Genomic DNA, 25,104 nt, shown 5'->3' with positions numbered 1-25,104 from the left:
CCTCTTGTACGCCTTCCTCTTCTCACCCCACCCTTTGAATTCTCATGTATATTCTCAGTTGTGGAAACCTGGGGCTCCCTAAGGAACTTAGAGACTGATGGTGCCCGTGTTTTACAAACACATGCAGGCGAGTTCATCAGAACTCCTTGGGGACTAGAGAAGACCACTATTGCCCATGCATCCCCCTCTCCAGCCTCAACTAGAGTACTCTATTGTTAATGTTTTAGATGTAACATTTGTGATTAATGTTGCATTTAAGCAGATGGGCTAAGAACTTACCTGTCTTGCCTTGAAGTCTTGTAGCTGATTATAAAGCCAGGACTGGAAGCTGCTGCCCCTGGCCTGTCTTCACCAGCCGATCATATCTCTAGAGCCTAGACCCATAGCTACGTTTTCTCGTTTGTTCAGTAGTCATCTGACCGAAGCCCTGACCTTGCAGACTTTACCTCCTCGAGTTGCAGGGCTAGCGATGTGATCACACAGTCTCTGCCAGCATGAAGCATAGTTCCCTGGTGTTCTTGCTTGACTGGTGTCCTGTCTGCAGTGTGAGGACTTGTGGACTTGGAGAGAACGACTGCCTATTTATTCTCCCACAGGTTCCACGCAGACACGGCATATCCCGGAGGACACTCCTGATGGCTTTCACCTACAAAGTGTGTCCAAGCTGCTGCTGGTTATCAGCTGTGTGTAAGAGACTCCAGGTTCTTCTCCCTCCCTGGCTCCAACACCCTCCCTCCCCTGCCTGGGGCAGGAGACTCATCTTCATCTTCCAAGCATGGGCTTCCCCTCACTTTTACCCTTCCCTCCTCTCTGTTCCTTTGTCTTCTCGTCTTCGCTGGATCAGTTCCCCAGTCGTTTGGTATCTTTCCTGTTTCTCTGTGTCATACTCAGCACTTCCTGTGTGCTAGCCTTCTAGGGGGAAAATGGTGTATACGGCGTCTATGCCTTTTAGGAGCTCAGTGTCAAGCGGGTTAGAGAGGCCGGGTACTCAGAATCCCTCCTCAAGGTAAATGCTGACTGACATAGAAATGCTTCAGCATGTCTTAAGAGTCCATTAATTTATAAGAGGTCCTCTTGAGTGTCTGCTCTGTGCCCAGCACGAGAGCCATACACAGAGTCCTCCCCGGCAGGGTAGCCAGACAAAATCAATGCTTCCAGTCCATGGAGAGTAGATGCTTATTTCAATCTAGATGACTTATAATTAGCACGACATTATAAAAACCATAAGTTCGATAGCTCGCACACTAAGCTGAGCTAGGAGGATGAGAAGCCAAAAGAAAAGAAGGCCTAAGATAGGAGCACACACAGCTGTCTGGCGTGCGAGTCCTTGTCATCAGTGCCCAGGACATGCTAAACCATTTGCACAAGAGGCATTGAGAGCTGCTAAGGACAGCATTTGTGCTTGGCTCAGCATATAGCCTGCCATCATTCCTATGGCAGCGGAGGTCTGTGAGAGTGTGAGAGCGGAGTCTGTGAGATGACACAGGTGGGCGTGCAGCACAGCCAAGTCCCACATGTGTGCCCTCCCTTCTGGACACCGGGCACCAGACCACCTCTAGGTCAGTTTTGCTCCTTCCACCCTTCTGCACCTGTCCCTGAAGCATCCTTGGAGAGATGATGTGAGGGCACGTCCTTCCTCTCAGGAGACTCTGGGCGAAGCTCACAAGCGACACAGTTAGACCACCCTTTCAGCACTGAGGTGAAAGGATGGACAAACACTGGAGGCAGCGAGGCAGCGTGGGTGCTTGAGTGATCTGCATCAGGGCATCCACCAGACTGAGAGGACAGAGTGGGGAGGAGAGGTCACAGAGGGAAGGTGCAGATACCCTTTAGTTCTGTCTCACAGGCAGTCCAGCTGCCCACAGGGGCTACAGGCGCTTGCGTCAACAGAAATTTGGACTTTGGCTGAAAGTTGTCAGAGAAAACAACTCCAGAAATCCAAAAGTGTCTGAGCTGCATCAGGTTATCTAGCTGAGGAGGACAGGCCTTTTTTGGTATGGGCCTGGCTCTTAGAAGACAGAGTAAAGCCATAGGTATAAATGAGACCGTCCATGCTGAGTGTAGCGGAAGTGCAGCCAGAGACTACCCTGTTGACTCCTGAGAGGAGAAAAGCCCATGGAAGACAGAAGGGTTCCTGCTATTCCTGAGGGCATAGCATGAAAACATATGATAGCATCAGAAACCATGATATGATACCAGTGAGGACAGAGACAACTATAAAAACGCTTCCTTAAAACACCAGTATAGTGGGATTTATGTCTGATAAGAACCATACCAGGTACTGGACACGGGTAAATATGAGACTATAACCTTGGTTAGTTCTATATTTACACGCTCTCTGCATCTCAGTTTTACTTAGAGAAGGCCCACTCCGATAGGCAAATCCCAGAGGCGTCAGCTAACTCTGCAAGCTTTGTAAGTTTGGGATAGTCCTGTCTCCTGACTCAACACAATGCAGCCTTGGCTGGGGTCCTGATGGCCTGCCTCTAGAACACACTGACACGGCACAGCTCACACGTGTCTGGCAGGCTCTTGCCAGCATCCACCCTCTGTGGGGTGACTCAACCTCCCACCTCTTTGTCTCTGTTTGGCACACTGGGGAGTCTTCCCTCAGACAGCACATGACCTTTACTTAAAACATTCAAGATTATAAACACAAGCCCAGATGTAAGGTGGTGTGCTATGCAGCACGTGTCGAGGAGGTGGGCATTCAGATGATTCGGCATGTGCTAATGCAGTTAAGGTGATAGCATTGAATGTTTGCATGAACGATGTAGGGTAGCCCCAGGGACTTGCAGCTGACAGTTGAAGGGACACTTCCATCCATAGTGTTGGAGAAATAAATAAGACCTCGGACATTACTCTTACACATTGACTTTGAACAGCCTAAGACACAGTCTACATCATGTATGATTTCTTTCCTTTGTTCCCCCCCCTTCCCCCGCTTTCCACCTATGAATTGACTTCCCAGTTTGGCCTCCTTCTCTCCTCCTGTGCATACTTGTCCTTCCCAAAGGTTCTGTTCCTTTCCATTTGTAGAACAACCCCAGTAGGTTGAGCCTGATGACCCTCATGAGGAAACAGTTTCAAGCTAGATGGGAAACTTCAGGGAGTTAAAAAAAATATTTTAAGTGATGCACTAAGATTCTTCCTGTCTCTGGGTCTTCTCCACGTTTCCTCCTTTCCCTCTATCCCATGAGCTTCTCTCACAGAAAGGCCTAGGCAGCCACTGAAGTGGAGAGAAGAGAGTTTTCCCCAGCTTCTTGCCTCTCCATCCTCCCATCCCGGTCATCCTTGCTCCTCCCTGCTTCTGATCCTCTCTGACAGTGGTAAACCCAGGGAGAAGACACTGTAGCTTCCGGGAAGTTCTGGTACCTCTGAGGCAGATCCGTTCCTCCTTCAGTCTGGCCCTTCAGGTGTCGCATGACCTTGGGTTGATAGGGAAATCTCTTGATTTAGTACCCATAGAAAGCTACGTGTCCGCAGCCACTTTCCTTCCATCCTTCCTTGCCTAGCCTCTTGTCTATTGTGCCTTTGCTGTGCGTGCGTGCGTGCGTGCGTGCGTGCGTGTGTGTGTGTGTGTGTGTGTGTGTGTATGTGTGTGTGTGTGTCTCATAGATGCTCACTTTCTCTCTGTTTCCATTGAAGTGCATCCCGCCTCCTTCCTCACATTTCTAACCTCTGCCTCCTCCCCGTTTTTCTTCCTTGCTCCCGTTAGGATCTGTTTCAGGTATCAGCTCTATGATTCCTCCCTTTACCCTCAGTGCTTTTCCCCTCCCCCATGCCATCTTCCCGTAGGCACCCAGAATCAGGTGCCTATGGCTTCCCTTCCAGAGCCTTCAATACGTTTGCTTATATCCCTCTCCGTGGCTTTCTTGTTCTGTCACTGATCCCGTAGACTAGGTTGCTTTTCTTTCTCCAACCATTGCTACACACCCCTTCAGCTTCCTCACCCCATCTCTGTAATGCTTGGGTTGGCCCAGCCGGTAGTCACATGGCCTCATGGGTAGGTAGGGGAGATCCCTGGCCCAGATTCCTTCTCACTGGCCTTGCTTTTCCCTGTTTCTCTCCCAGTCTGGTGCTGCTGGTCATCCTTAACATGATGCTCTTTTACAAGCTGTGGATGCTGGAATATACCACACAGACCCTCACTGCCTGGCAGGGTCTCAGGCTCCAGGAAAGGTAATATGGGCCTGACCTTTTTGTTTCCACCTTAACCTCACACAGTTGTCTGGGACTGCTCCATTGCCGGTGCTCAAAAGTATCCCTTTGAGATGAGCCTATAGTTCATCTCTACACATCTGTCCTTAGAGTTTCTGAGCAATTGGGACCCTGGGATATTGAGCAAAAAAAGTGAGAGAGCACTCTGATGTGACTCTCTGTCCTTTGGGGTGTCAGAGTACAGACCAGCAGCCCATGGAGCATAATTCCAGCTGCTGGATACCTTCTTCTACCCCTCAGGTTACCCCAGTCTCAGACAGAATGGGCCCAGCTATTAGAATCCCAACAAAAGTACCACGACACCGAGCTCCAGAAGTGGAGGGAAATCATCAAATCGTCAGTGATGCTCCTCGACCAGGTGAGATGCCTATACTCCGTCATCTTTGGGAAACTAAGCTCCTTTCCATCAGTACTGAGAAATGCCAGCACATTCTGATGGCCTCCCCCTTTTTATGATTATTCCGGCCCATCCTCTGATTTGCTTTTAAAGCTGTTCCTCAATGACGTATTAGAAAGTTAGGAATTCCCCCCAGAACAATAACTAAGAGACACATTAATAGCCAGATGGATTAATCTCTGGACAGACTCTCTCACAGAAAAAAAATTATATAGTGATCTAGCTTCCTAGAAGATGTGCATGCCAAAATTTCTCTGAGGAGTCAGTGAGGCCATTCAGCTGTTCAAGGTGCTTGCCACCAAACCTGGCAGCCTGAGCTTTATCTCCAGATAGAAGGAGAGACTTCTGCAGGCTGTCTTCTGACCTATGCACACACACTCACCATGCACAGAAATGGGCTTCTTCCCACCTGATGAGCAGATTTAGAAGAGCCAGAGAAATCAAAGCAGTAGATGAAGCAGAGAGACCAAGAGTTCTCGGTGCAGAAGGATGGAGATGCTGCTCTGATATAAGAAGCAGCTTACTCGCGCTGCTCGGCGATGATGTCATTGTAACACAATGGTTGACTTAAGCTGCTACATGATGATCTCATTATAACACAGTAGGTTACTAAAGCTGCTGTGTGATGAACCATTTGAAGATCTTCCAACTGAAGCTAACCCTTTCGGACCTTGTCCCATGACCCCAGAGTATTAATTTCCTGTTATGGGGCTGATGAAGAACCTGCTTTCTCTCTGCTTAAGGCCACTGTCTATGCCTGGGAAGGACAAAATGGTTTTAGTCCCAACAAGTATGACGTTAAAACACTCATGATGAGTCAGTGAAGAGCCCCTGAGTGCCTGAGAGGCCGAGAGGAAAGGGCAACTATGACCCTCACCCAGTTGGTGGTGTTGCTGGACTTTCCAACTGGGTGAAATTGGAGTGAGGAAAATTGGAAAGCATCCCAGGCCAGGAGAAAGATAGGCAGAAAGCATATTCAGGATAGAGGCCAAGTAAGTAATAGTTGAAGGTGGCTCCTTAGAGCAACTGGATGCTTGTAATGTGCTTATATGAAGGTCACAAATAACCAAGCTCGAGGGGCTTCCAGTGCTGGACTGGCTGACCCCTTTCTATCTTAGGCTAAGGTCCCTGAGAACCTCCCATGCTTTGTAGACTTATCGTCTGTGGGCTCTGTGACACGGTCAGGGACGGACTGCAGATGGGCATGTTAGCTGCAGCTTTGTGGAGACTCACTGAGAGCACTGTCTTACAGATGAAGGACTCGCTCATCAACCTTCAGAATGGTATCAGGTCCCGAGACTACACAGCTGAGAGCGACGAGAAGAGGAACCGCTATCATTGACAAGGCAGGACCAGGGGTGGCTACAAGAGGCCTGTGCAATACATGTACATAGACCCTATAAATATATATAAATATATATATATACAGAATATAAATATATATTATATACAGATTTTAAAAAAAAAAAAGAGATAATGCCTATGTACCAGGGAGAAGGAGCGGGAACTCCCGCCCCCTGTGCCGGCCAGAGCAGCGTTTTCCCTCCACTGTGGAGGGACTGAGGAGGGCAGGGACCACCTCTCAGCACCAACCTCCCCTGATCCTCCTCCCATTTTTGTTCCTCATTCCTTCCCTTGCCGGCCATTCTTGGCCCTTAGAAGGGAAATGTGGCTGAGCCAAAGTTTATGCCTGTGAAGGCCTTTGTTGTCTTCAATGTCGTTTCAAGAGGGCATTGCTTAAGGTGCTTCATTTCCTAACCCCCTTTTAATTTGTCTCTAGAATAAAAGAGAACCTGATCTCCAGCCTCCCCTCCCCCCCGCCCCCCCCCACTCCCCCACCCCACACCCAGTGCTTCCCCAGGCCTTCCCTTGGGAACAGGAAGAATGGAGCAGGCAGGAGCCCCATTCAAAGTCCCCCAGGAGGCCATCGGATAGGACAGAGGCTGCGTTTGTGGGCCTGGGCTGTGGGGCTGCAGGCTCCTGAGCTCTGGCATCAGGAGGGAATTCTTCTTCAGCCACCCCTCCCCCACACACCTTCTTCTGACCTGAGTAGGTTGTGGACCCCACAAGGGCTGGGAATTCCTAAGTCACCCACTCCCTTTCTCTCTGGTCTTCTCCCAGGCTGGATCTGGGGGAAGGGTCACTTTTTAGTGCCTAAAATCCTGTTGCTTCTGTGTGCCCTAAGAGCACATTGTTTCTTAGCCAGGGTGGAGCCTTTTTGACCTTGTTTCAAAAACAAAACAACAACCTCTCTTAGTGGAAGCAAGTCAGGTCTGTGGCTCTAATTCTTTCTCTTTGATCTGTGAGTTTGATGTCCAGGATAAGTCAGGGTATCCTAGTCCCTCGGGGCTTTGGGAGACAGAGAACGATCTAGAAACATGGATTGCAGGGCTTGCCCAGAATCCTGTGTCAATCGTGAGCATAGTAGCCAAGCCACTTACAAGGCTAACAGAATCATTAACTCTTGATAAGGAATCAGCATTAGCAATAGAGGCGGCTCCGTGACACTGTGTGTCACTGGAGGGAAGATTTGGCATAGATGCATGTGTTTGGTCAGGAAAAGGCCAAATGGAACCTGGCCCCCACAGAGGCCGCCTCAGTTCTAAGTTTCTCAGGTTTGGTAGTGGGTTTCTGAAGGTATGTGTACAAATCTCTTTATAGTCTTTGGCCCTTGTGAGATAGAAAGCCACCAAGAAATAAAAAAAGCAGATGCTACGTTGGGAAGTTGAACCATCCAGGGCCTTCTTAATGTTAGCCCATCAGGACTCAGGTTTTATCCGATCTCGAGGTCCTTCTGGGCAGATTCATCACCTTTCCTTACAAGTGTCTACTGCTCTTCCTTCTATCTGACGGCTCAAGGAATCCTTCCAGCCCCCAGCAGAGCTCCCATGCCCAGGAGATCCATGGTAGTAAAGATTGCTGCCAGGTGGGCATGAAAGCTTCTTTAAGCTTGCTGCTTCTGAAGAAGGAAACCTGGATTTCCCAGAGCATCAGTACAAAGGAAGCAAGATGGCGCTGATTAGCTACACCAGAAAAAGAGGTTACTTTCTCCTCTTAGAATTGTCTGAACATTCCATTTTGGGCAGTGAAAGAAAGGCATTCATGTTGCATTGTCCTGGAGAAACAGGTGTTGGTATTTCTTGAAGAGAAAAAAAAAAAAGGCTATATTTCCAGATCATCTTCTGATGGAGGGGGGAGAAGGCTCCCATGGTCAGTTAACGTTGCTAGCACTCTTCTGGGACAGCAGGGCTAAGGAATGGATTCATTTGTTCCTCCAGAGTAGACAAGGCCCAAAGGCCACTTGATTGTCACTTGGTTGTTTTGAGAGATGCTGGTGACAGTCAAGTCCCAAGTCAAAGAAGGGAGGATGGTCCAGGGTGCTAGGCAGTTTCTTGTTGGAATAGCCAGAAGCCAGAAGCATTCCCAGAAAATTTTTGAGAGCAAAATTAGAAATTCTCAGATTTATTGCATATGTAGTTATTTACTAAGTTTAATTGTTAAGGTTACCATGGGTTTTTAAAAACTATTTCAGAGGTGTTCATTGGGGGTGGGGTGGGAATTAGGGGACAAAATAAAGTAATAGAAGCGGACCTAACCACCGAGAACTGCTGTTCTTTGGCCTGTAGTATCATTTAGAGGAGAGCACCTAATCTGTCAGAGAAAACCTCCTGTCTTCTCGTGCACCCAGGTGATATGTGTATATAAAGAATAGCCCCAAAAAGAAGGATGGCTTTCTTGTGATTTCCTTCTGTCTTAGCATTAGCTTGGGTTTTTACACCTGGAAGAAACCAACATATCAGTTTATTCTCAAACAAAATCTCTCTTCCCCTTCATCCATGCTTTGTGAAAGAACTGGGAATTCACCCCTGCAGCCAAAGTACGCGCCCCGGACAATAGTGTGGCAAGCAGCTAGCTGTCTACAGGGGCGCACGGAAGCTAGCTGGCCTTTGGTTACTTCTTCTGGCTGGCAGGTCTTGTTCACTTATTGTAGATGTATGTATAGTTTGATCTTTCTGTAAGGATTTGTGTGGCAAGATATTTTGAGTGCTTTTTTTTACTGGACTATGAGAGATCTGGGCTTGAGTACACAACCATGTTACTGTCATGTAGCTTTGGATAAGTCCCCCAACACTGAGCTTCAGGATCCAGGTGTTAACAGGAGAGGGCTGAAATAAATGACCTTTAATGTGGGATCTAGGTTTGACCTTGATTCGGAGGTTAGGCCAGAGATGAGCAAGATGGGGAGTTTCCAGTCTTGGAAAATGTCCTGCCATGGCAGATATTGTTCTTGGCTAGGAGGTCTGGGGCTTCCAGTGGCAGGGATGATCTTGCTCAGCATGAGCATAAGAACACATTCCTTTCTTCCTTTGGCATATTTTTTTACAAGGAATTGGTTTATGCTTAGAAGATAACAGCAAAAAGAGTATCCTTTTGGCTTGAGCTCATCTTCCATCTCCATCTCTGTGAATCCTTTCTACTATCCGTGCTCCTCACTGATGGAGGGGACAGTGGGAAGAAGCTGTTCCCACTTCTAGAGCTTCTGTCTTTCTCAGCCAAACCACTGTCGCAGTTTGACTAAATTATGAAACCACTGCTAAAATCCTTGGCTTGTGTTAGGGCACTGGCATCAAGGAGGGAGGAGCACCAGGGAACCTCAAGAGGAATTTGCCACAAGTGGATTCTCTACTTATCCATAGCCCCTCACCTAGGCTGGCACTGGCCTACTATTTTCATAGACAGCATCTGTAGAATGAGGTGTTGGGGAAAAGACTGGCAAGGGGAAGACTCACTCTAGGCTATTTGCACTCCCAGAAGGGTCCTTTCTGTGCCATACCATTCCACTTCCTTAGCTCTGCAGGACAGCCAAAGCCAGCCCTGGTCATTAGGGTCAAGGAGAAATAGCAATCTTCTCTCTTCCCCCAGGTGGCAGGGCTGTGATGGCCCTTCCTACACACCTGGACTCTGCCTACCCACTCCAGGACTCTCTCCCTCCCCAGCCCACCGCCCAACTCCATCCCCATCTCTAAGCTATGGGGCAATCATTCCCATTTGTCCTTTGCCATCCTTGACCTTTGTCCACTCCCGCCCACCATCCTCCAGCAGGCTGGCCCCACTCCCTTCCATCTCCAAGTCTTCTTCCAGAAGATGCATTTGGATCCCAGAGGAGTGTTTTCTGGAAGACAATCTTTCAACATCCCTACATTCCTGATACGAAGCAGGAATTTGCACATGGTGTAGAGAGCTCCCTCTCCCACCTCTCTGCCCAGCCTTGTTACCTCACTCCTGCTCCAGCCATTGTGATGGGCTCAGCCAGCTCCCTGTTCTGATGTGCCCTGCAACAGCTCAGGGGTCTTGTGACTTGGAGAGGTCCTCAGCAGGCCTGGGAGCCCGGACTGGAGCCTTGGCTGCCGATGAGAAGCACTTACCTGCCAAGATTTGCTGATGCCAGACGATCTCCCCCAGCATGTGAATGCTTAATGGACATTGCCATCTCTGCCCTTTGATCCTCCTTGCTTCTCTCCATACAATAAGACACCTCAGAAGCAAAATGGCAGCCCTTGCTCGAGGCAGGACATCAGGATGCCTAGGGGAGTTGGCTCTGGGCTTCTGTGTTGTGTGCAGAGACTGCACAATAAAACAGTCACTTTTGCCAACAAGAATGTGTGGCACCCCCACATCTCCCTACCTTGCACTCTAGGGCCAGACCACTCTCTGCATGGACCAGACCATCTTCCCAAACCCATGGTGCTTTCCCCGACCCCACTCAACCTACACTCTGAGGTGGGGAGGGATGGATCAGAGGCCATAGTGGCCCCCTGGATAATTCTGACATGGGGTGGAGTGGGGTGAATCAGAGGGAGCAGCACCCAATACCTGCACTGGGCCACAAGTGGGAAAGAACACAGGTTGGTTGCAGTTGAGTTGTCTGGCCATCTGTATTTGGATCTCTAACTGTACTTTGCCTGGCGCTGTGCGCAAGGTCCAAAAACTTATTGCTAGTACCTAGAAACATACAAGGCTATCCAGCCAAATCATAATGTAAAGTAGCTAGAGCCATGGAAGTCCAGTATGAATTAAAGGAAAAAAGTATTGAATTACAAATAACAAATGGTGTGTGTGTGTGCTTATTACTTGGTCCATCGGTATTCTTCATTCCCAGTATTTCTGGTATCCTTAGATATGCTCACAGCAAGTCCAGAAGGCATGAGCACACTGAAGTGTGGCCCACACAGGCCTCCATCTCCAGAAGAGAGATAGCATGGTTAAATGCAATGGCTAAGTTATTTTGGGTTTTGAATTTCTATTGTTTTTTTATTTAACCCCTGTTCATTATTTCTTATTTTTGACAAGTTTATACAGGTTTATAACATATTGGGATTGGATCCACCTCCACTACCCTTTCTTACTACCCCTCCCAGCTATGGTTGTTCTCTCTCCTTCCCTGCTGTCTTTTTTGTAACTCACTGAATTTTATCAGGTTGCTTGTATGACCGTGAGTAGACAACTTCTTAGTGGCTACAACACTGAAGAAAATGCTCAGTAGATCCTCAGACAGGAGTAGGGCCTCATGAGCTCCTACCCCATCCATGGTGGAATGAAAGGCCCCATCTTGTTCAGGTCTCAGGCAGCTTCTGTGCAATTGTGATCAGTGGCCAGACAGCATTTCATGGCACTCATCCTCATCCTTTTGCTCCTACTGTCTTCCTATTCCTTCTTTAATGTTTCAAGAGCCTTAGAGGGGGAGGGCTTTATTTGTCATACAATAATTCCTCCTGTCATCTCAGTGTTTATGGATAAAGTCTTTTATAAAGAAATGTGTATATATTTCCTAAAGTGGTAGCTGGAGCTATATAGCAATAATGTGTCTGTGTGCTTGTGAGTATAGGTGCCTTCCTTGGCCAAAAAAGGGGTATCAGATCTACTGGAGCTGGAGTTACAGGTGGTTGGGAGCCCTGTGACATGGGTACTGGGAACTAAACTGAGGTCTTTTCGAAGAACCACAAGCACCCTTAACCACTAAGCCATCTTTCCAGCCCGATTTTTAGTCTTCATCAACATTAAGCTGGTGGAGCTGGCTGTGATGATGCACATCTTTAAAGCCAGACCTTGAGAGTCAGGTAGATCTCTGAGTTCAAGGCTAGCCTGGTGTACAGACCAAGTTCCAGGACTGCCAGTTTACATAGGGAAACCCTTGTCTTGACCCTTCCCCCAAATATACAATGTGGAGGACTAAATCCTCACTGTCTCTTGTTACGATTTTCCCTTTAGAGAATCTTGGCCCTTTTAGGAAGCTAGATACTGGAAGACAGCTTTTCCCGTATTCTCCCTAAAGGGAAAGTCACCTGAGCCGTCCCTACATTAGATCTTTCCTGCTGTCAGCATCTCTCCATCTGGCTGAAGTGTGTGAGGCTAGACAAGAGAGCCTTTCTTTGTGTTCTTTTGTGTTTGTGTAGAGGAGAAAAGGAAGGACCGAAAGGCTGGATCCCATATGTATTGTAGCAGGTTTAGTTTTAAACTTCTGAGTACTTTTTATTCTCCAAGGTTAGTTTCCTGTGTCCAGGAAGTAGGGCAGACTGCATGCTGGATGGGAGCTAGAAGGGGGAGCAGCCGCAGGTTGTAAGCACAGCAAACCCAGAGCAAGTGGTCTTCAGAGACACTTTATTGACATGAACAGAGAGACTTTATTGGAACCATGTGCCTGTGCACACGTGTGCGTGTGCACACGCACACCCACATACATGCTTGCATACTTTTACAGACCTAAGATCAAGGGGTCTATCTAGAGCCTAACCTAGTACTCAACACAGAGAGTGTTGAACAATGTGAGTAGATAATCAGAATGATGTACAGGCACACCAAGGTCCTGGTTACATACATTTGCAGTGACTGGGTGATGTCACAGAACTGGGACTTTCTCATTTATAAAACAAGTGAGAGGAAGCTCTCTCTCTCTCTCTCTCTCTCTCTCTCTCTCTTTCTTTCTCTCTCTCTCTCTGTATGTATGTGTGTGTGTGTGTGTGTATCTGTATGCGCTCGAGAGCACACTCGAGAGCATTCATACAAGCACACGCACAGGCATGCACATCTTTTATGTAAGTATGCATATTGACCTTAACTTGTGTGCATGTAAATGTGGAGGCCAGAAGTCAACCTTGGGTGTCATTCCTCAGGCACTATCCACCTTGTCAGTTTTTTGTTTTGGTTTTTTGAGACAGGGTCTCTTTCCTGGAGCTTGCTAAGTAAGTTAGGCCAGGTGACCTGCTTAGTGAGTCTCAGATCTTCCTGTCTCTGCCTCCCCAGCTCTGGGATGGGCAATGTGTGCCATAATGCCTGGCTGTTCGCATGGATTCTAGAGATCATCCTGAGACATTCACACTGGGGTGGCAAGCGTTTTACATATTGGGCTATCACCTTAGCCCTGTCCCCTTTTAAGCTCACTGCTGCCTTTCTCGGTATAATCTTGCTCTAAAAACTTCCCTTTCTACTTGCAATTCTATTTTGATGTCTAGAGCAAACCCAGAAACTCAAAAGAAAGCTTGGGTATGCAGTTAATCGAGGGTGGAGGAACCAAAAAATAATGTGTAAACAGATTGAAAGTAAAGCCTGAGATATAGCAAGCACTGAGTATTTCCACTTAGGGATTGGGGCTTGATCCAACACCTAGCTGACAGTCCAAGTCAACAGGACAAGATGCCTTCAGGACCAACTGAGTAACCAAGTTCACAGCTGTTAGGCAGTAATAAAGGGAAAACTAGACTCTGCTTAGTTTGACCTTCAGTAAATTATTGAGAATCAGTCACAGCAAATACCCAGCACCAAGACAAGCAGTGGGGTTTCTAGAGGATTATAGCCCTTGAGAACTCTTCTAAGCCCTTTAGTAAGCAGCAGTACACCTGGAAAGGCTCCAGAGATACACATGTCTAGTCTGGGATTCTAAGTAGAAGTAGGGGAAGAAAATGGAGATGGTGAAGATTTTAAGTTGGCTGGTGAGTGCCGTCCCTACCTTTTAGGTTATAGTCATGATCTCCCAGAAGGGGATTCAATTGTGATTCTGGATAAGTCACCATGTGCAAACAAACCAGATAAAAAGAGTGGGGGTGGGAGTCCCAAAGCACATGTCTGACATCTACCAAGAAGGAAATGGTGAAGGTGAAAAGTGAGCTTGCCATACAAAGCCTGGTAGGAGTGGAGAATGGTCTTTCTTAAAGAGCTCCCCAGAAATGAGGACAGTTCTCTTACTAAGTCTCACTTGCATCTTTTTTATATACCATAAGGCCGCCTGCCCTTGCTATCTGTAGGGGCTAAAGAATATTGCACTTGGAACAGTCATTAAAAAGAGATATCAACTAAGCATCTTGTCACCGGTTCCCTGCTCTCTTGAGTGGGGATGAGGGTAGGGGCAGGGGACTTGACAAACACCAATACCCAAACATGACATCTACAGGTGAGGTATTTAGAAGATACACACCCATCTTTGTTTCTTTGTTCATTGTCCATTTCAGACTAAAACCATTTTTCATCATATAGATATTGCCCTCAGGTGCTGTCTCTCCTAGAGGATGCTTAGATTCACAAACCTTTGTGTGAAATCCTAAAGTCTGTCTCATCCCATCTGTGTTTTCTTACCTGGTTTCTGGTTCCTCAAATCTATCACAGTTAGCCTCTGCTGGACAAATGTCATGCTTCTGCCCTGCTGAATGTCCTCAAAAAATATCTTTCAGCTCAGGGAGTGTAAGGTTGGAGGCATGAAACTCATCTCTAGTCCAGTTTAATCTCCTACATGTCCTGTTCAGCCTTCTGTGAGTCTCAGCTGCCTCCTGTAAAATGAGGACTAATACTGATCCACAGACACTGAGAAATGAAGAACTGAGGAATTTTGATCCAGAAAGGTCATTCATCCATGTGCCCAATATCAGGAGTGTGTTATATCGCTTTCAAGATCTACTGAAATTATCTTGGATCCTTCCTTGGCTTCTTGGAAGTTCTGGGTTTGCTCCAGGCCTTCGGGATTATGGAGATATAGCCTCAAAACACTGAGTTCCAGAATGTATTCCAGTGCACACAGAAGATGTCCCTGGGAACTTTAGGGGCATGCTGCTTTCGGGTACTCTGAGAGGCAGGAAAAAAACTGACTTCAATGAATCAAAGTACACGGCACGCTTTGGCTTTAAGACAAACTAATCAGGCCTTCCTTCGGCTATACCTCCATCCTTTTGCTGCAGTGGAGAACAACCCAATGGCAGACAGTTAGGGCACAGGGAATATTACTCTCCAGTCCTTATTTAAAGTCATTTGGAGGATAGGGGAGAACCCTAGTTGAGTTGGGAGCTGCTTGATTGGAAGCAAGGACAGAGTGAGGCTTAGTCCATGTACAGATGTTGGCTCTTCATTTCAGGCAAGGTCAAGATGTGTAGAGTTCTGATAGAGTTTGGAAGTCAGGTAAAAACCTCACAGTTGGGTAGGTGGTTGGTGAAAGATGGATGTGTTGGGACACCTGGGGCACTTCCTGATGTTGCTGGCATCACTGAACTGGGGACATCCAGTCCCTCAGTACTCAGATCATCTACGAATAATAGAAGAACTCATTGAGAATGTCCAGTGCAACCCTTCCCAAACACATATAGACTAAACAAGGGATGAGAGAATTATTATGCCTTTGTTATCATGAGCAAGAGCATTGGGTTGCTCAATATTCAGGCCAAAGTCATTCAGCTTCTATAGGGTTTAAAATAATAGAGGGCATTGTCATTTAACTTAAAGTACCCGAAGGACAGGACTGCTACATAGAGTAGAAAAGACCAAATTGAAAGTCACTTCCATTGTAGATGCTAAACAACATTTGTATGACATGCCATCCATGTCCACCTTACCCTCCCAAATGTCTGTACATCACCTCAAGTCACACCACATTATTCCTCCACAGGTACCACAGAGTTCTCCTTGTTCTCTGAAGGAATAGCAAGGTAGTCAGACCTGCAGAGGGGATGGGAGGGGAAAAGAGGCAGTGCCTTAGTAGTCATTGGTGAGTGTGTAGGAAAGGCATATGACCCAGGGACAAGGCTGTGCATAGAAAGGCTTCCCGAGGCAAGCATGTAGTTAGGTTCAGCAGATAGAGTATTATCTCCTCCTCATATTGCATATGAATACCTCCAGCAGCAATACCTGTGTCTTCTCATCATCTTCATGATGAAGACTAAGATTCTGACTAGACTGAATAGGTATGAATTTGTATTTCAAAATTGCTTTAATTTTTAATTTTCATCTTCACTTGCTGGTGAGGTTGAACATCTCCATATGTTTGTAAGCTGTCTTGTTTTCTACTTCTATAATCTCATGATTTGTTTTCTTGTTTTTTTCTGAAATATTTGATTTTTTATTGTTTCATATTTGGAATATTTGTCCCAATCTGCTATTATATAAGTTTTTCTATAGCTTCTTACCAAGAACAGTTGATGTTTTACATATAATGTAGTGAAAATTATTTTTTTCCATCTTTGATTTGTACTTTTTGGTATTTAAGAATTTTTTTCTGTAAAACATGATGCATTAAATATAAATTCTTATTAAACTACAAAAGATAATTTTCTCTATTTACACATAATATTTTTCCTACTATTTTATTGCAACTTTCAAGGTTTACATTCTACTTTTAAATTTCACCCCCAATTTATTTTGGCATGTAGAGAGGTGACTAATCTAATTTTCATATCATAAACTTTTCTCTGCTAGATCTACACTCAACCTTAGCCAAAAGACAGAGAAGCAATTCTGTGATGTTCTTATAAGCAGTGTTCATGGCTCATGAGACACACCAAACCACAAACAAACATCTTCCAGACATACTGTTTTCTCTTTGAACTGATGTAGGTCAGTGGTGGGTAAACTCTCTGATCCACAAGCTGTACTTACCAGTTTAGAGTTTTGTAAACAACAATAACAACAACAAACCAGATGAATGCTGTGACAGAAGTACTGTGTAGGGGGCTGGAGAAATGGCTCAGTGGTTAAGAGCTCTGACTGCTCTTCTGAAGGTCTTAAGTTCAAATCCCAGCAACCACATGATGGCTCACAACCATCTGTAATAGGATATGATGCCCTCTTCTGGGGTATCTGAAAACAGCTACATTGTACTTAGATATAACAATAAATAACTCTTTAGGTCAGAGTGAACAGGGTGGGAGCAAGCAGGGTTGACCGGTGCGAGCAGAGGTCCTGAATTCAAATTCCCAGAAACCACATAATGGCTCACAACTATCAGTACAGCTACAGTGTACTCATATACAATTAATAAATTAATTAAATAAATAAGTCTTTTTTTAAAAAAGGAAAAGAAGTCCTGTGTAGCTTTGCAAAACCTAAAATAATCAAGCTATGCTTTGATTTAAAGGATTGTTGGCTCCTGTGTAACCTTTATTTTGAATTTATCATAGTCCATGAGAAATCCAATAGAGGTTCTATTGGAATTTCATTGACTTTGAAGATTATTTTGGGCAAGGACTGCTTGGAAGAGGGAAACTTCACACTTTACCCTTCTGCTTTTCTTCATGTTTTTCAGTAAGGTTCTGATGTTTTCCCTTAGAGGTCTTTCATGTGCTTGTTGTCTTTATTCCTAGGGACTGGTGAACACTTGTTACTGTTGCAATTAAATTTTTTTAAAGATGTATTTTTATAGGTAATGGATTTTTTTCCTGCATATATATGTGTGTGTGTGTGTGTGTGTATGTGTGTGTGTATGTACTATGTGTGGTCTTGGTGCCCATGGAGGTCAGAAGAGGATGTTAGATACCCTGGAACTGGGGTTATAGATGGTTATGAGCCACCATGTAGGTGCTGGGAATTGAGCCTGCGTCCTCTGGAAGAGCAGCAAGTGCTTCTAACTATTGAACCGTCTCCTCAGCCCTTATTGCAATTAATGATTTTTTTTTCTAATTTAAGGATATGCTTCTCTGTTTGCTGCTGGGATGTAGTTGATTCTTTGGAGGGTGTTGCTTTCCTCTCCTATTGGAGACACATTTTGAGAAATGTCTTATTCAGATGTTCTTGTCCTTATGTGAACATCATAATGTGTGTACGTGCCCAAACTATGCTTTCAGCAGGTGATGTGATTTTGTGGGACTGCTAAGGTACATGCAGTCTCTGTGACTGAAAGAAACATTATGTGATACACGACTGAAATTGGATTTGCCTTGGTGACCTTACATAATATTCTTAACTAGGTTGCTTAAGGAAATTTTATGTAGATACTGGTACTTTGGGTGTAAGTGTTGAAGAATATACTTTCCTCCTTTGTAAATCTTATCCTTTAGTTTATATTTGTGACGGTCAGTTCAGTGTCTAGGAGGGAAGTCCGTGGGCACATTACATGAGGGATCATGTATATTAAGGTTAGCCTTTAAGGATGGCTAAAGAATGGTTTTAATTACATTAACCTAGGCAAGCCAACTGTCAGTGGGACCATTCCCTAGGCAGGGATCCTGAGATGTATAAAAGGGGAAAGAAAAGGAACTGAGCGTGCATACATTCACTACCGACTGTTCTCAACTGTGGAACCCAGTCCTCTCAAGCTCCCACCCTGGAGCCTTCGCTAGACTGTAACCTGGAGCTGAGAACCAAATAAACTCATGTGCTCGTCAGCTGCTTTTGTCAGAGTATTTTATTACAGCAACAGAAAAAGAAACTGAGCTTGTTTCCTAGAATTTTACCCAAGGTTTCAAATATAGTATGGAACAGGAGCCGGGAGACATGGCATCCTTGTCATGTTCATGTCTCTTTCTGTTTGGTTGGGTTTTTTTTGTTGTTGTTGTTTTTCGAGACAGGGTTTCTCTGTGTAGCCCTGGCTGTCCTGGAACTCACTCTGTAGAGCAGGCTGGCCTCGAACTCAGAAATCCACCTGCCTCTGCCTCCTAAGTGCTAGGATTAAAGGTGTGTGCCACCACTGCCCGGCTTTTTTTTTCCCTTGTCATGTTCTGATATTATAAATATTTCTTCTGACATTTCTTCTTGTATCTCATATGGTAGTGATAGAGGGTACTGAGTAGCTGTCATTTACCTGTTTAAAGGAAATTTGTGTTTTGGTGTAGCTTTATGTATTCACTCTACTCAGGACATAAGATGATCCTTAAGTTAGGGGGTCATGTCCTGACAAATGATTTCAGTGCCTACCTCACCTACCATCAAAGCTCCCTTAGCAACAGTGTGCCTCCTGCTGACTGGAGGCCGAGGTTCACAGTATCTGCTCAGCATCAGGAGAGAGCAAACTGTTTCTATTCTGGGAAGATATCAAAATCCAACCTCTGAAGTAATTATCTGCTGGACATACATTGCTTCTACATCATTATAAAGTAAAAAAATAAAATAAAACAAAACAAAAAACAACAACAAAAAAGTCTTAGGGTGACTGACCCTGAGTAGAAGATCACAAACATTATGATTCTTTAGAGAAGTTGTTCCTTTCTGCCCCACCCCAACTCTGAGTACAGGTAATTTTCCCTCCCTCATTCTGTCTCCTATAGTAGATCACCTTACTTCCTTCTTCCTGTTACTTCATTTCATGTCACCCTTTCTATATCTGTGCCATATCCTATGTAACATTTTCAAATTTATCTTCTGGCCACCAATATATAATCTTTCATTGAACTAATCCATTGAGTAGTTGATTGCCTTTTAATTTTTTTCAGAAAAAAAATGTTTTTTTCTGTCAACACTGGTTGCCCTTTGCTGACTGTTCCTTGGCTCTGTCTCCCCCTCCTCCCCCTCCTCCTCCTCTTCCTCTTCCCCCTCCTCTTCCTCCTCCCCCTCCTCTTTTCCTTCTTCCCCTTCCTCTCCCTCTTCCTCCTCCTCCTCCTGCTCCTCCTCTTCTCCCTCCTCCTCTTTGTCCTCCTCCTCCCTCTCCCTCCACTTTTTCCCTCTTCCTCCTCTTTTCTCTAAGTATTTTATTTTGTTCATCTTTGTGAGGTGCTGGGAGTTGAACCCAGGGCCTTTCACAGGAAAGACATAAGCTTTTCTCTGGAACCACATCCTAGCCACATTTTTATTATTTCAAACAAGCTTATCTTCTAAAAGCTTTATTTTTATACTTTCTGTGTTTGAGTCTCCTGGGACCTAATCACACTGCCTGTACCATCTCTTGCTCAGCTCTATTGCCTTCATCAGTTAGTTCTAGTTGGGAAGAGATTTTGAAAGCAGGCAGAACCACAATTAGCCTGGGGGAGTCTTCTTGTGAGGCCTTGGCCTACATGGGTTTCTTTTGAAATGATTTCTCCCCTCTTATTTCTGTAGCTTTGAGTCGAATTTCTCATCTTAAATTTCCTTGATCATGTGGATTGAATCTATTTAAATCCCAAATACCGTGACAGCAAGCTTTTTCCCAAGAATCTTTTCTGGTTCTTCTTGGAGTCAGGCCAGCATAGATAAGTTCCTTGGCTTTTCTCAAAGCTGGTTGGTGTCTGGTCCATGCTTTGATGCTGTCTGGGGATTCTGACCCTTCTGGGGGCAGCAGGGTGGGGGGGGGTGGGTCTTAGTTCCTACTCTGTTTCTTGTGTGAGCCCTGTTGGAGGTACACTGTGTCTAAGCCTCAGTATCCTCCACTCAACCAAAAGTACTGGTTTTTTGTTTTGTTTTGTTTGTTTGTTTGTTTGTTTTTTTGAAATCTAGATTTTTTTATTAGATATTTTCATTATTTACGTTTCAAATTGTATCCCCTTTCCTCATTTCCCCTCCGAAAAGCCCCCATCCCATCCCCCTCCCCCTGCTCACTAATCAACCCACTCCAGTTTCCCTGTCCTGGCATTTCCCTACACTGGGGCATTGAACCTTCACAAGACCAAGGGCCTCTCCTCTCATTGATGTCCCAGGCCATCTGCTGCTACATATGCAGCTGGAGCCATGAGTCCCTCCTTGTGTACTCTTTTATTGGTGGTTTAGTCCCTGGGAGCTCTGGGGGTACTGGTTGGTTCATATTATTGTTCTTCCTATGAGGCTGAAAACCCCATCAACTCCTTGAGTCATTTCTCTAGCTCCTTCATTGGGGACCCTGTTCTCAGTATAATAGATGGCTGTGACCATCGACTTCTATTTTTGTCAGGCACTGGTGAGACAGCTATATCAGGCTCCAAAAGTACTGTTTTTATACAAAATGGTTGCCATTTTTATTTCTCTGAGAATGTGGGTACCACAGAATGAGTTATTTTTAAATTTCATCAAGAATTTCCAGGCAATAATGGCCTAGGCATTTTAGGTACTGCCTCAACAGTATCGCTGGGACACCTAGTCACATGTCCTCATTTATTTCTCCCAAACAGCAGGCCAGTAGGATTTCTTGGTGCCTTGTCCTTATGGACTCTAGCACTTCTTGCAGGCACTCACTCCTAAGTGAGGGGTCTTTGGACAAAGTGAGGAAGGCAGAGGCCAGACACTAGGGGATTAGATCCCCTGCATGAGGTATTCAGTTTCTACCTAGTTTTAAAAGAAAGGGTGTGTTTTGTGGCACTCTTTAGCTAAAAAAAAATGGCACGGCCCAGGTGGATTGATATGCTCCAGGATGCAGAGAGAGAGAAAAGCTGAATGTGTCCGAAGGAGCACAGATGTTAAGAGTAGAAGGCCTGGGTTCAATCCCCAGCTTCTCCATTCAACATGCCAATGTGCTTGTCTTCAGTGAGCAAGCCTCAACCCAACATTTGTGAACTAGTTATGATGAAACATAACTGTTCGGGGCTTGCCTTGGCAGCTGCTGGTCTTTTCCATGGTTGTTTAATATGCAGGCTAAGAGACTGCTGGCCTGAATTCAAATCTCAATTTGTTTCTGTGCTAGCTACTTTGTCAACTCAACACAAGCTAGAAAAAGGAACCTGAACTGAGAAAAATACCCCCACCAAATTGACTTGTGGGCAAGCCTGTGGGGCATTTTCTTCACTGGTGATTGATGTGAGAAGGCCCAGCTCACTGTGGGTTGTTGGTGCCCCTGAGTAGGCCATCCTAAGTGAGCCATGAGTTGCAAGCCAATAAGAAGTTCGGCTATGGCCTCTGCTTCGCTTCCTGCTTCAAGGTTCTTGCCTTGAGTTTCTACCCTGACTTACTTTGAGAATGAACAGTGATGTGGAAGTATGAACAAAGTGAATCCTCTCTGTCCCCAGTTGCTTTCTGTCATTCCTCCCCCCCCTACAGCAATAGTAACTATGACAGTCTACTACTTACAGAAACTCTTCTAGGCATACTATTTGTATGTGTAAAATATGTATCATAATGTATTCTTTATAGATTGTTAGGAGGAATGCAGACAAAGTATATGGATTGCTTAATACCTTACCTCTGAGAGCACACACATTCTGGTTTGTAAGCTGATATTACTTAAGCATCTTTGGACTTACGCATTTTCCTGAGCTGCCTCTTCGGCCTTAGAGACCTTTCTGTAGCAATAGATCATCTCAATAAACAGCCACAAGGTAAGGAAGACCAGAAGGATGTACATCATGATTTCTGAGACCACGGACGTGAAGTCTTCTCCCGCTACAGAGAGGAGAGAGAAATGAGGTTCAGAGGACATGCAGCCCACAGACCCATGAAGCCTGTTTTTTCTTTTTTTTCTCTAAAGATTTATTTATGTTTATGAGTGCTCTGTTTGCATATGTGTCTACGTGACAGAAGAGGGCATCAGATTCCATTATAGATGGTGGTGTGCCATTATGCCGTTGATAGGAATTGAACTCAGAACCTCTGGAAGAGCAGCCAGTGCTTCTAACCACTGAACCATCGCTCCAGCCTGAAGCCTGCTTTTATGTATAGCTCAGATAAACACTGAGTCTAAAAGAACTCATGAGGATATCAAAGTCATCCACATAGCCTGACTCCTCTTCCCACACTGTATGTCCCACCCTTGGCCACCTCTGTCCTAGGACCCTGGCTTGCTTTTCAGCCTCCTGAGAATTACCCTAGGTTCTTCTAAAAGCCCATCCAGGGGAAAGGTCTCTCAGGATGTTACATAGCATTTGTCACATCCAGGCACAGTTTCATCCAGCCAGTCAAACCACTCCCTGGTAGAACTGTGCTGAGCTTCTTTTCCACTGACTGCAAGAGTACATTTTTGAAGTGTCAGCCTGCTGTTCTCATCTCTAGATTCTTAGACATTCAACTTGCTTTCTCCTGTGGGAGCTGGAAGTCATGGGTGAAGCTGGAAGCATGGGAAACCTGAAAACACGCCTCTCATGTCTTCTGCTGGGCTTGCTGTGGCCTGGCAAATGCATGCTATCTTGATTTTGGTGCAATAGTTCCAAGGTAGTATCAGGAAGGTACCTTCCCCATTTCTGTCACCTGTAGGAGACGAGTCTACCACTTCCTGTATTAGAATAAGGACACAGAGAGCGACTAAACCTAGAAAAAACTAACAAGGAGAACCAGGCATATTCCCTGGGGCCCCAGGAGTGGGGCAAACAAATATCTGCCATGTGTACCTCTGAGTGATATGGGGTGGGAGTGAAGGTGGCTGCTAAGATATGACAGAGGTAAAAACGAAAAGAAAAGCCAGGCAGTGGTGGCACACACCTTTAATCCCAGCACTTGGGAGGCAGAGGCAGGCGGATTTCTGAGTTTGAGGCCAGCCTGGACTACAGAGTGAGTTCCAGGACAGCCAGGGCTACACAGAGAAACCCTGTCTTGAAAGAAAAAAAAAAAAAGAAAGAAAGAAAGAAAGAAAGAAAGAAAGAAAATCTTAGGGTCGGGGCGGGGTGGAAGGAAAAGATGCCGTGGGGAGGGGTAGCTGGATTTGGATGCTGGTCCTGTTTGTCATGCCTACTTCATGTTCCTAAGCAAGCCCTTAGCTCCTTGGAGGACACTCACCACACCTACATCCTCCATGTGCCAAGGGGAATCATATGAACACACATGAGATCACAAGCTATAAAGTTACTGAACCTGCAAGGCTGGCGTGGAGGCAGATGGTTTAAATACTGTCCAAAACTCCTTCCCAGCCCTCCCATCCATGCAGCTCTGTTATTCTAACTATGAACTTGTTTTCTCCTCTCTTCTTGCCTGAAGACTGCTCTGGTACCAAGCAGGCAGACTAGCTTAGTGATGTATGCTTCCTCACTGGCTGTGTCCTCAGCATCTCTGGAGGCCAAAGCCTGAGAGAGCAGGGGCAGAGACAAATAGGCACCTGCCTATGGTTGGGCAGGCAGCAGACTACAGTTTCTGGTGATGAACACAAGATAGCACCAGGCTTCCTTCCCCAAGGAGAAGCAAGCGCATAAACAAATGAGGGTAATGGAACCTTTGAATGGATTTATACCTCAGAGAGCTTCCTGGTCAACTCCCACCTGCTTCCTTACCAGAGGACACAAGCTCTCACAGAAGTGGATCAACAAGTTTTCCTTCAGGTGACCTGGGCCTTCTACATATTCAGAATCCGTCCACACTTTGAGAATCCTTCTACACTTTGAGAATTCCATTTAAGTAAGTGTCTCAAGACCCAGACACTCACTTCCTAGATTTTATAACAATGATACTTTCAAAAAAATCAGCCAGTGGCCTAGAGGTTACCATTCCTCCACTTCCTTGCTTCGGGATTTCTAATTTTATGGCCTGCACCACTGCCTGCCCACAAGCCCGTAAGAGTATGCTGGAAATACAACCATCTGTGAGGGACTGAAGATGGCACGGTAGTACAGAAACACAAGAAAGGTCAGAGTTCACACTCTGACTCTACACTGCTTTGTCTCCTAACAGTAGTGCAAAAGCAGTTTGTGAGGATCCCCCATGATTCCAATCAGGAGGGAAATACACAGGTTAGGTTTTTGAGAGTACTTCCCACCTGCCAATGATGAACTAAAAGGGTCTGGAGGCTTTAAAGACTAGGGAGCTATCAACTTGTTCCCACTCCTGGCTGACGACAGACACAGGTAGAGATACCACAGATGGGAAAGGGCTGGCAAGATGGATCATTAGTTAAGGCGCCTGCCACCAAGCCTGATGAGCTGAGTTCAACCTGTTAGCCACATAGGAGAAGGAGAGAACCAACTCCCACAAGTTGTCCTCTGAGCAACACACATGCTATAGCACATGTGTGTGCATATAGATGGACAGACAGACAGATATACACACAGTGTAAATACATGTAAGTTTCAAAATTTCACCCCCCTGAGAAGACTTGAGGCTCACTACATTTTGAAAGCAGCTTGTTTGCAGATATAATGTGGCTCTCAAGAGCAGAAGAGATGGATATTGAATACAAATTGGGGATTCAACACTGGCCAGAGAAAAGGCATGTTAGAATCATTGGCTGTAGGCCTTGTGGAAGATGTACTTTTCCTCTCAGGGACCAGGGAAGTAATCCCAATATTGTGTTTTTGCCTGTCTGTTTTGAGGGGAGAGACATCAAGGGATTCTGGTGGGGCATGTTGTAGGAAGTGCGCTATGTAGGAAGGCAGGTCTACATGCATGAACTTGTGTGCTCTCTAAGGATCACAAGTATGAGAGAAGCCACTGTCCATCACCTT

At 45.6% G+C, this 25,104-nt stretch overlaps 2 protein-coding genes across 16 annotated transcripts in view; one reads left to right on the top strand and one right to left on the bottom strand.

Moving 5' to 3' along the window:
- Nucleotides 1–10,727, top strand: part of Gramd1b (GRAM domain containing 1B) — a 164,437-nt gene extending 153,710 nt beyond the window's left edge. For 11 of the 13 annotated variants that reach the window (XM_031344601.1, XM_031344598.1, XM_031344603.1 and 8 more), the window contains 4 exons: nt 597–687; nt 4,075–4,182; nt 4,462–4,579; nt 5,871–10,727. In XM_031344601.1, coding sequence (XP_031200461.1) covers nt 597–687; nt 4,075–4,182; nt 4,462–4,579; nt 5,871–5,960 — 407 coding nt within the window. In that variant the 3' untranslated portion in view covers nt 5,961–10,727. The remainder of the gene's footprint in view (nt 1–596; nt 688–4,074; nt 4,183–4,461; nt 4,580–5,870) is intronic. The other 2 variants (XM_031344600.1, XM_031344599.1) reach the window with 2 other exon arrangements.
- A 1,533-nt stretch (nt 10,728–12,260) lies between these two features.
- Nucleotides 12,261–25,104, bottom strand: part of Scn3b (sodium voltage-gated channel beta subunit 3) — a 23,374-nt gene continuing 10,530 nt past the window's right edge. For 2 of the 3 annotated variants that reach the window (XM_031344613.1, XM_031344612.1), the window contains exons 5-7: nt 21,985–22,123; nt 15,490–15,592; nt 12,261–15,182 (exon numbers count right to left, since the gene is read on the bottom strand). In XM_031344613.1, coding sequence (XP_031200473.1) covers nt 15,529–15,592; nt 21,985–22,123 — 203 coding nt within the window. In that variant the 3' untranslated portion in view covers nt 12,261–15,182; nt 15,490–15,528. The remainder of the gene's footprint in view (nt 15,183–15,489; nt 15,593–21,984; nt 22,124–25,104) is intronic. The other variant, XM_031344614.1, reaches the window with a different exon arrangement.

Source organism: Mastomys coucha, unplaced genomic scaffold (assembly GCF_008632895.1).
Source record: "Mastomys coucha isolate ucsf_1 unplaced genomic scaffold, UCSF_Mcou_1 pScaffold23, whole genome shotgun sequence".
Taxonomy (NCBI): domain Eukaryota; kingdom Metazoa; phylum Chordata; class Mammalia; order Rodentia; family Muridae; genus Mastomys; species Mastomys coucha.
Note: the sequence above shows the minus strand (reverse complement) of the source record. Positions and strands in the feature narration are given on the sequence as shown.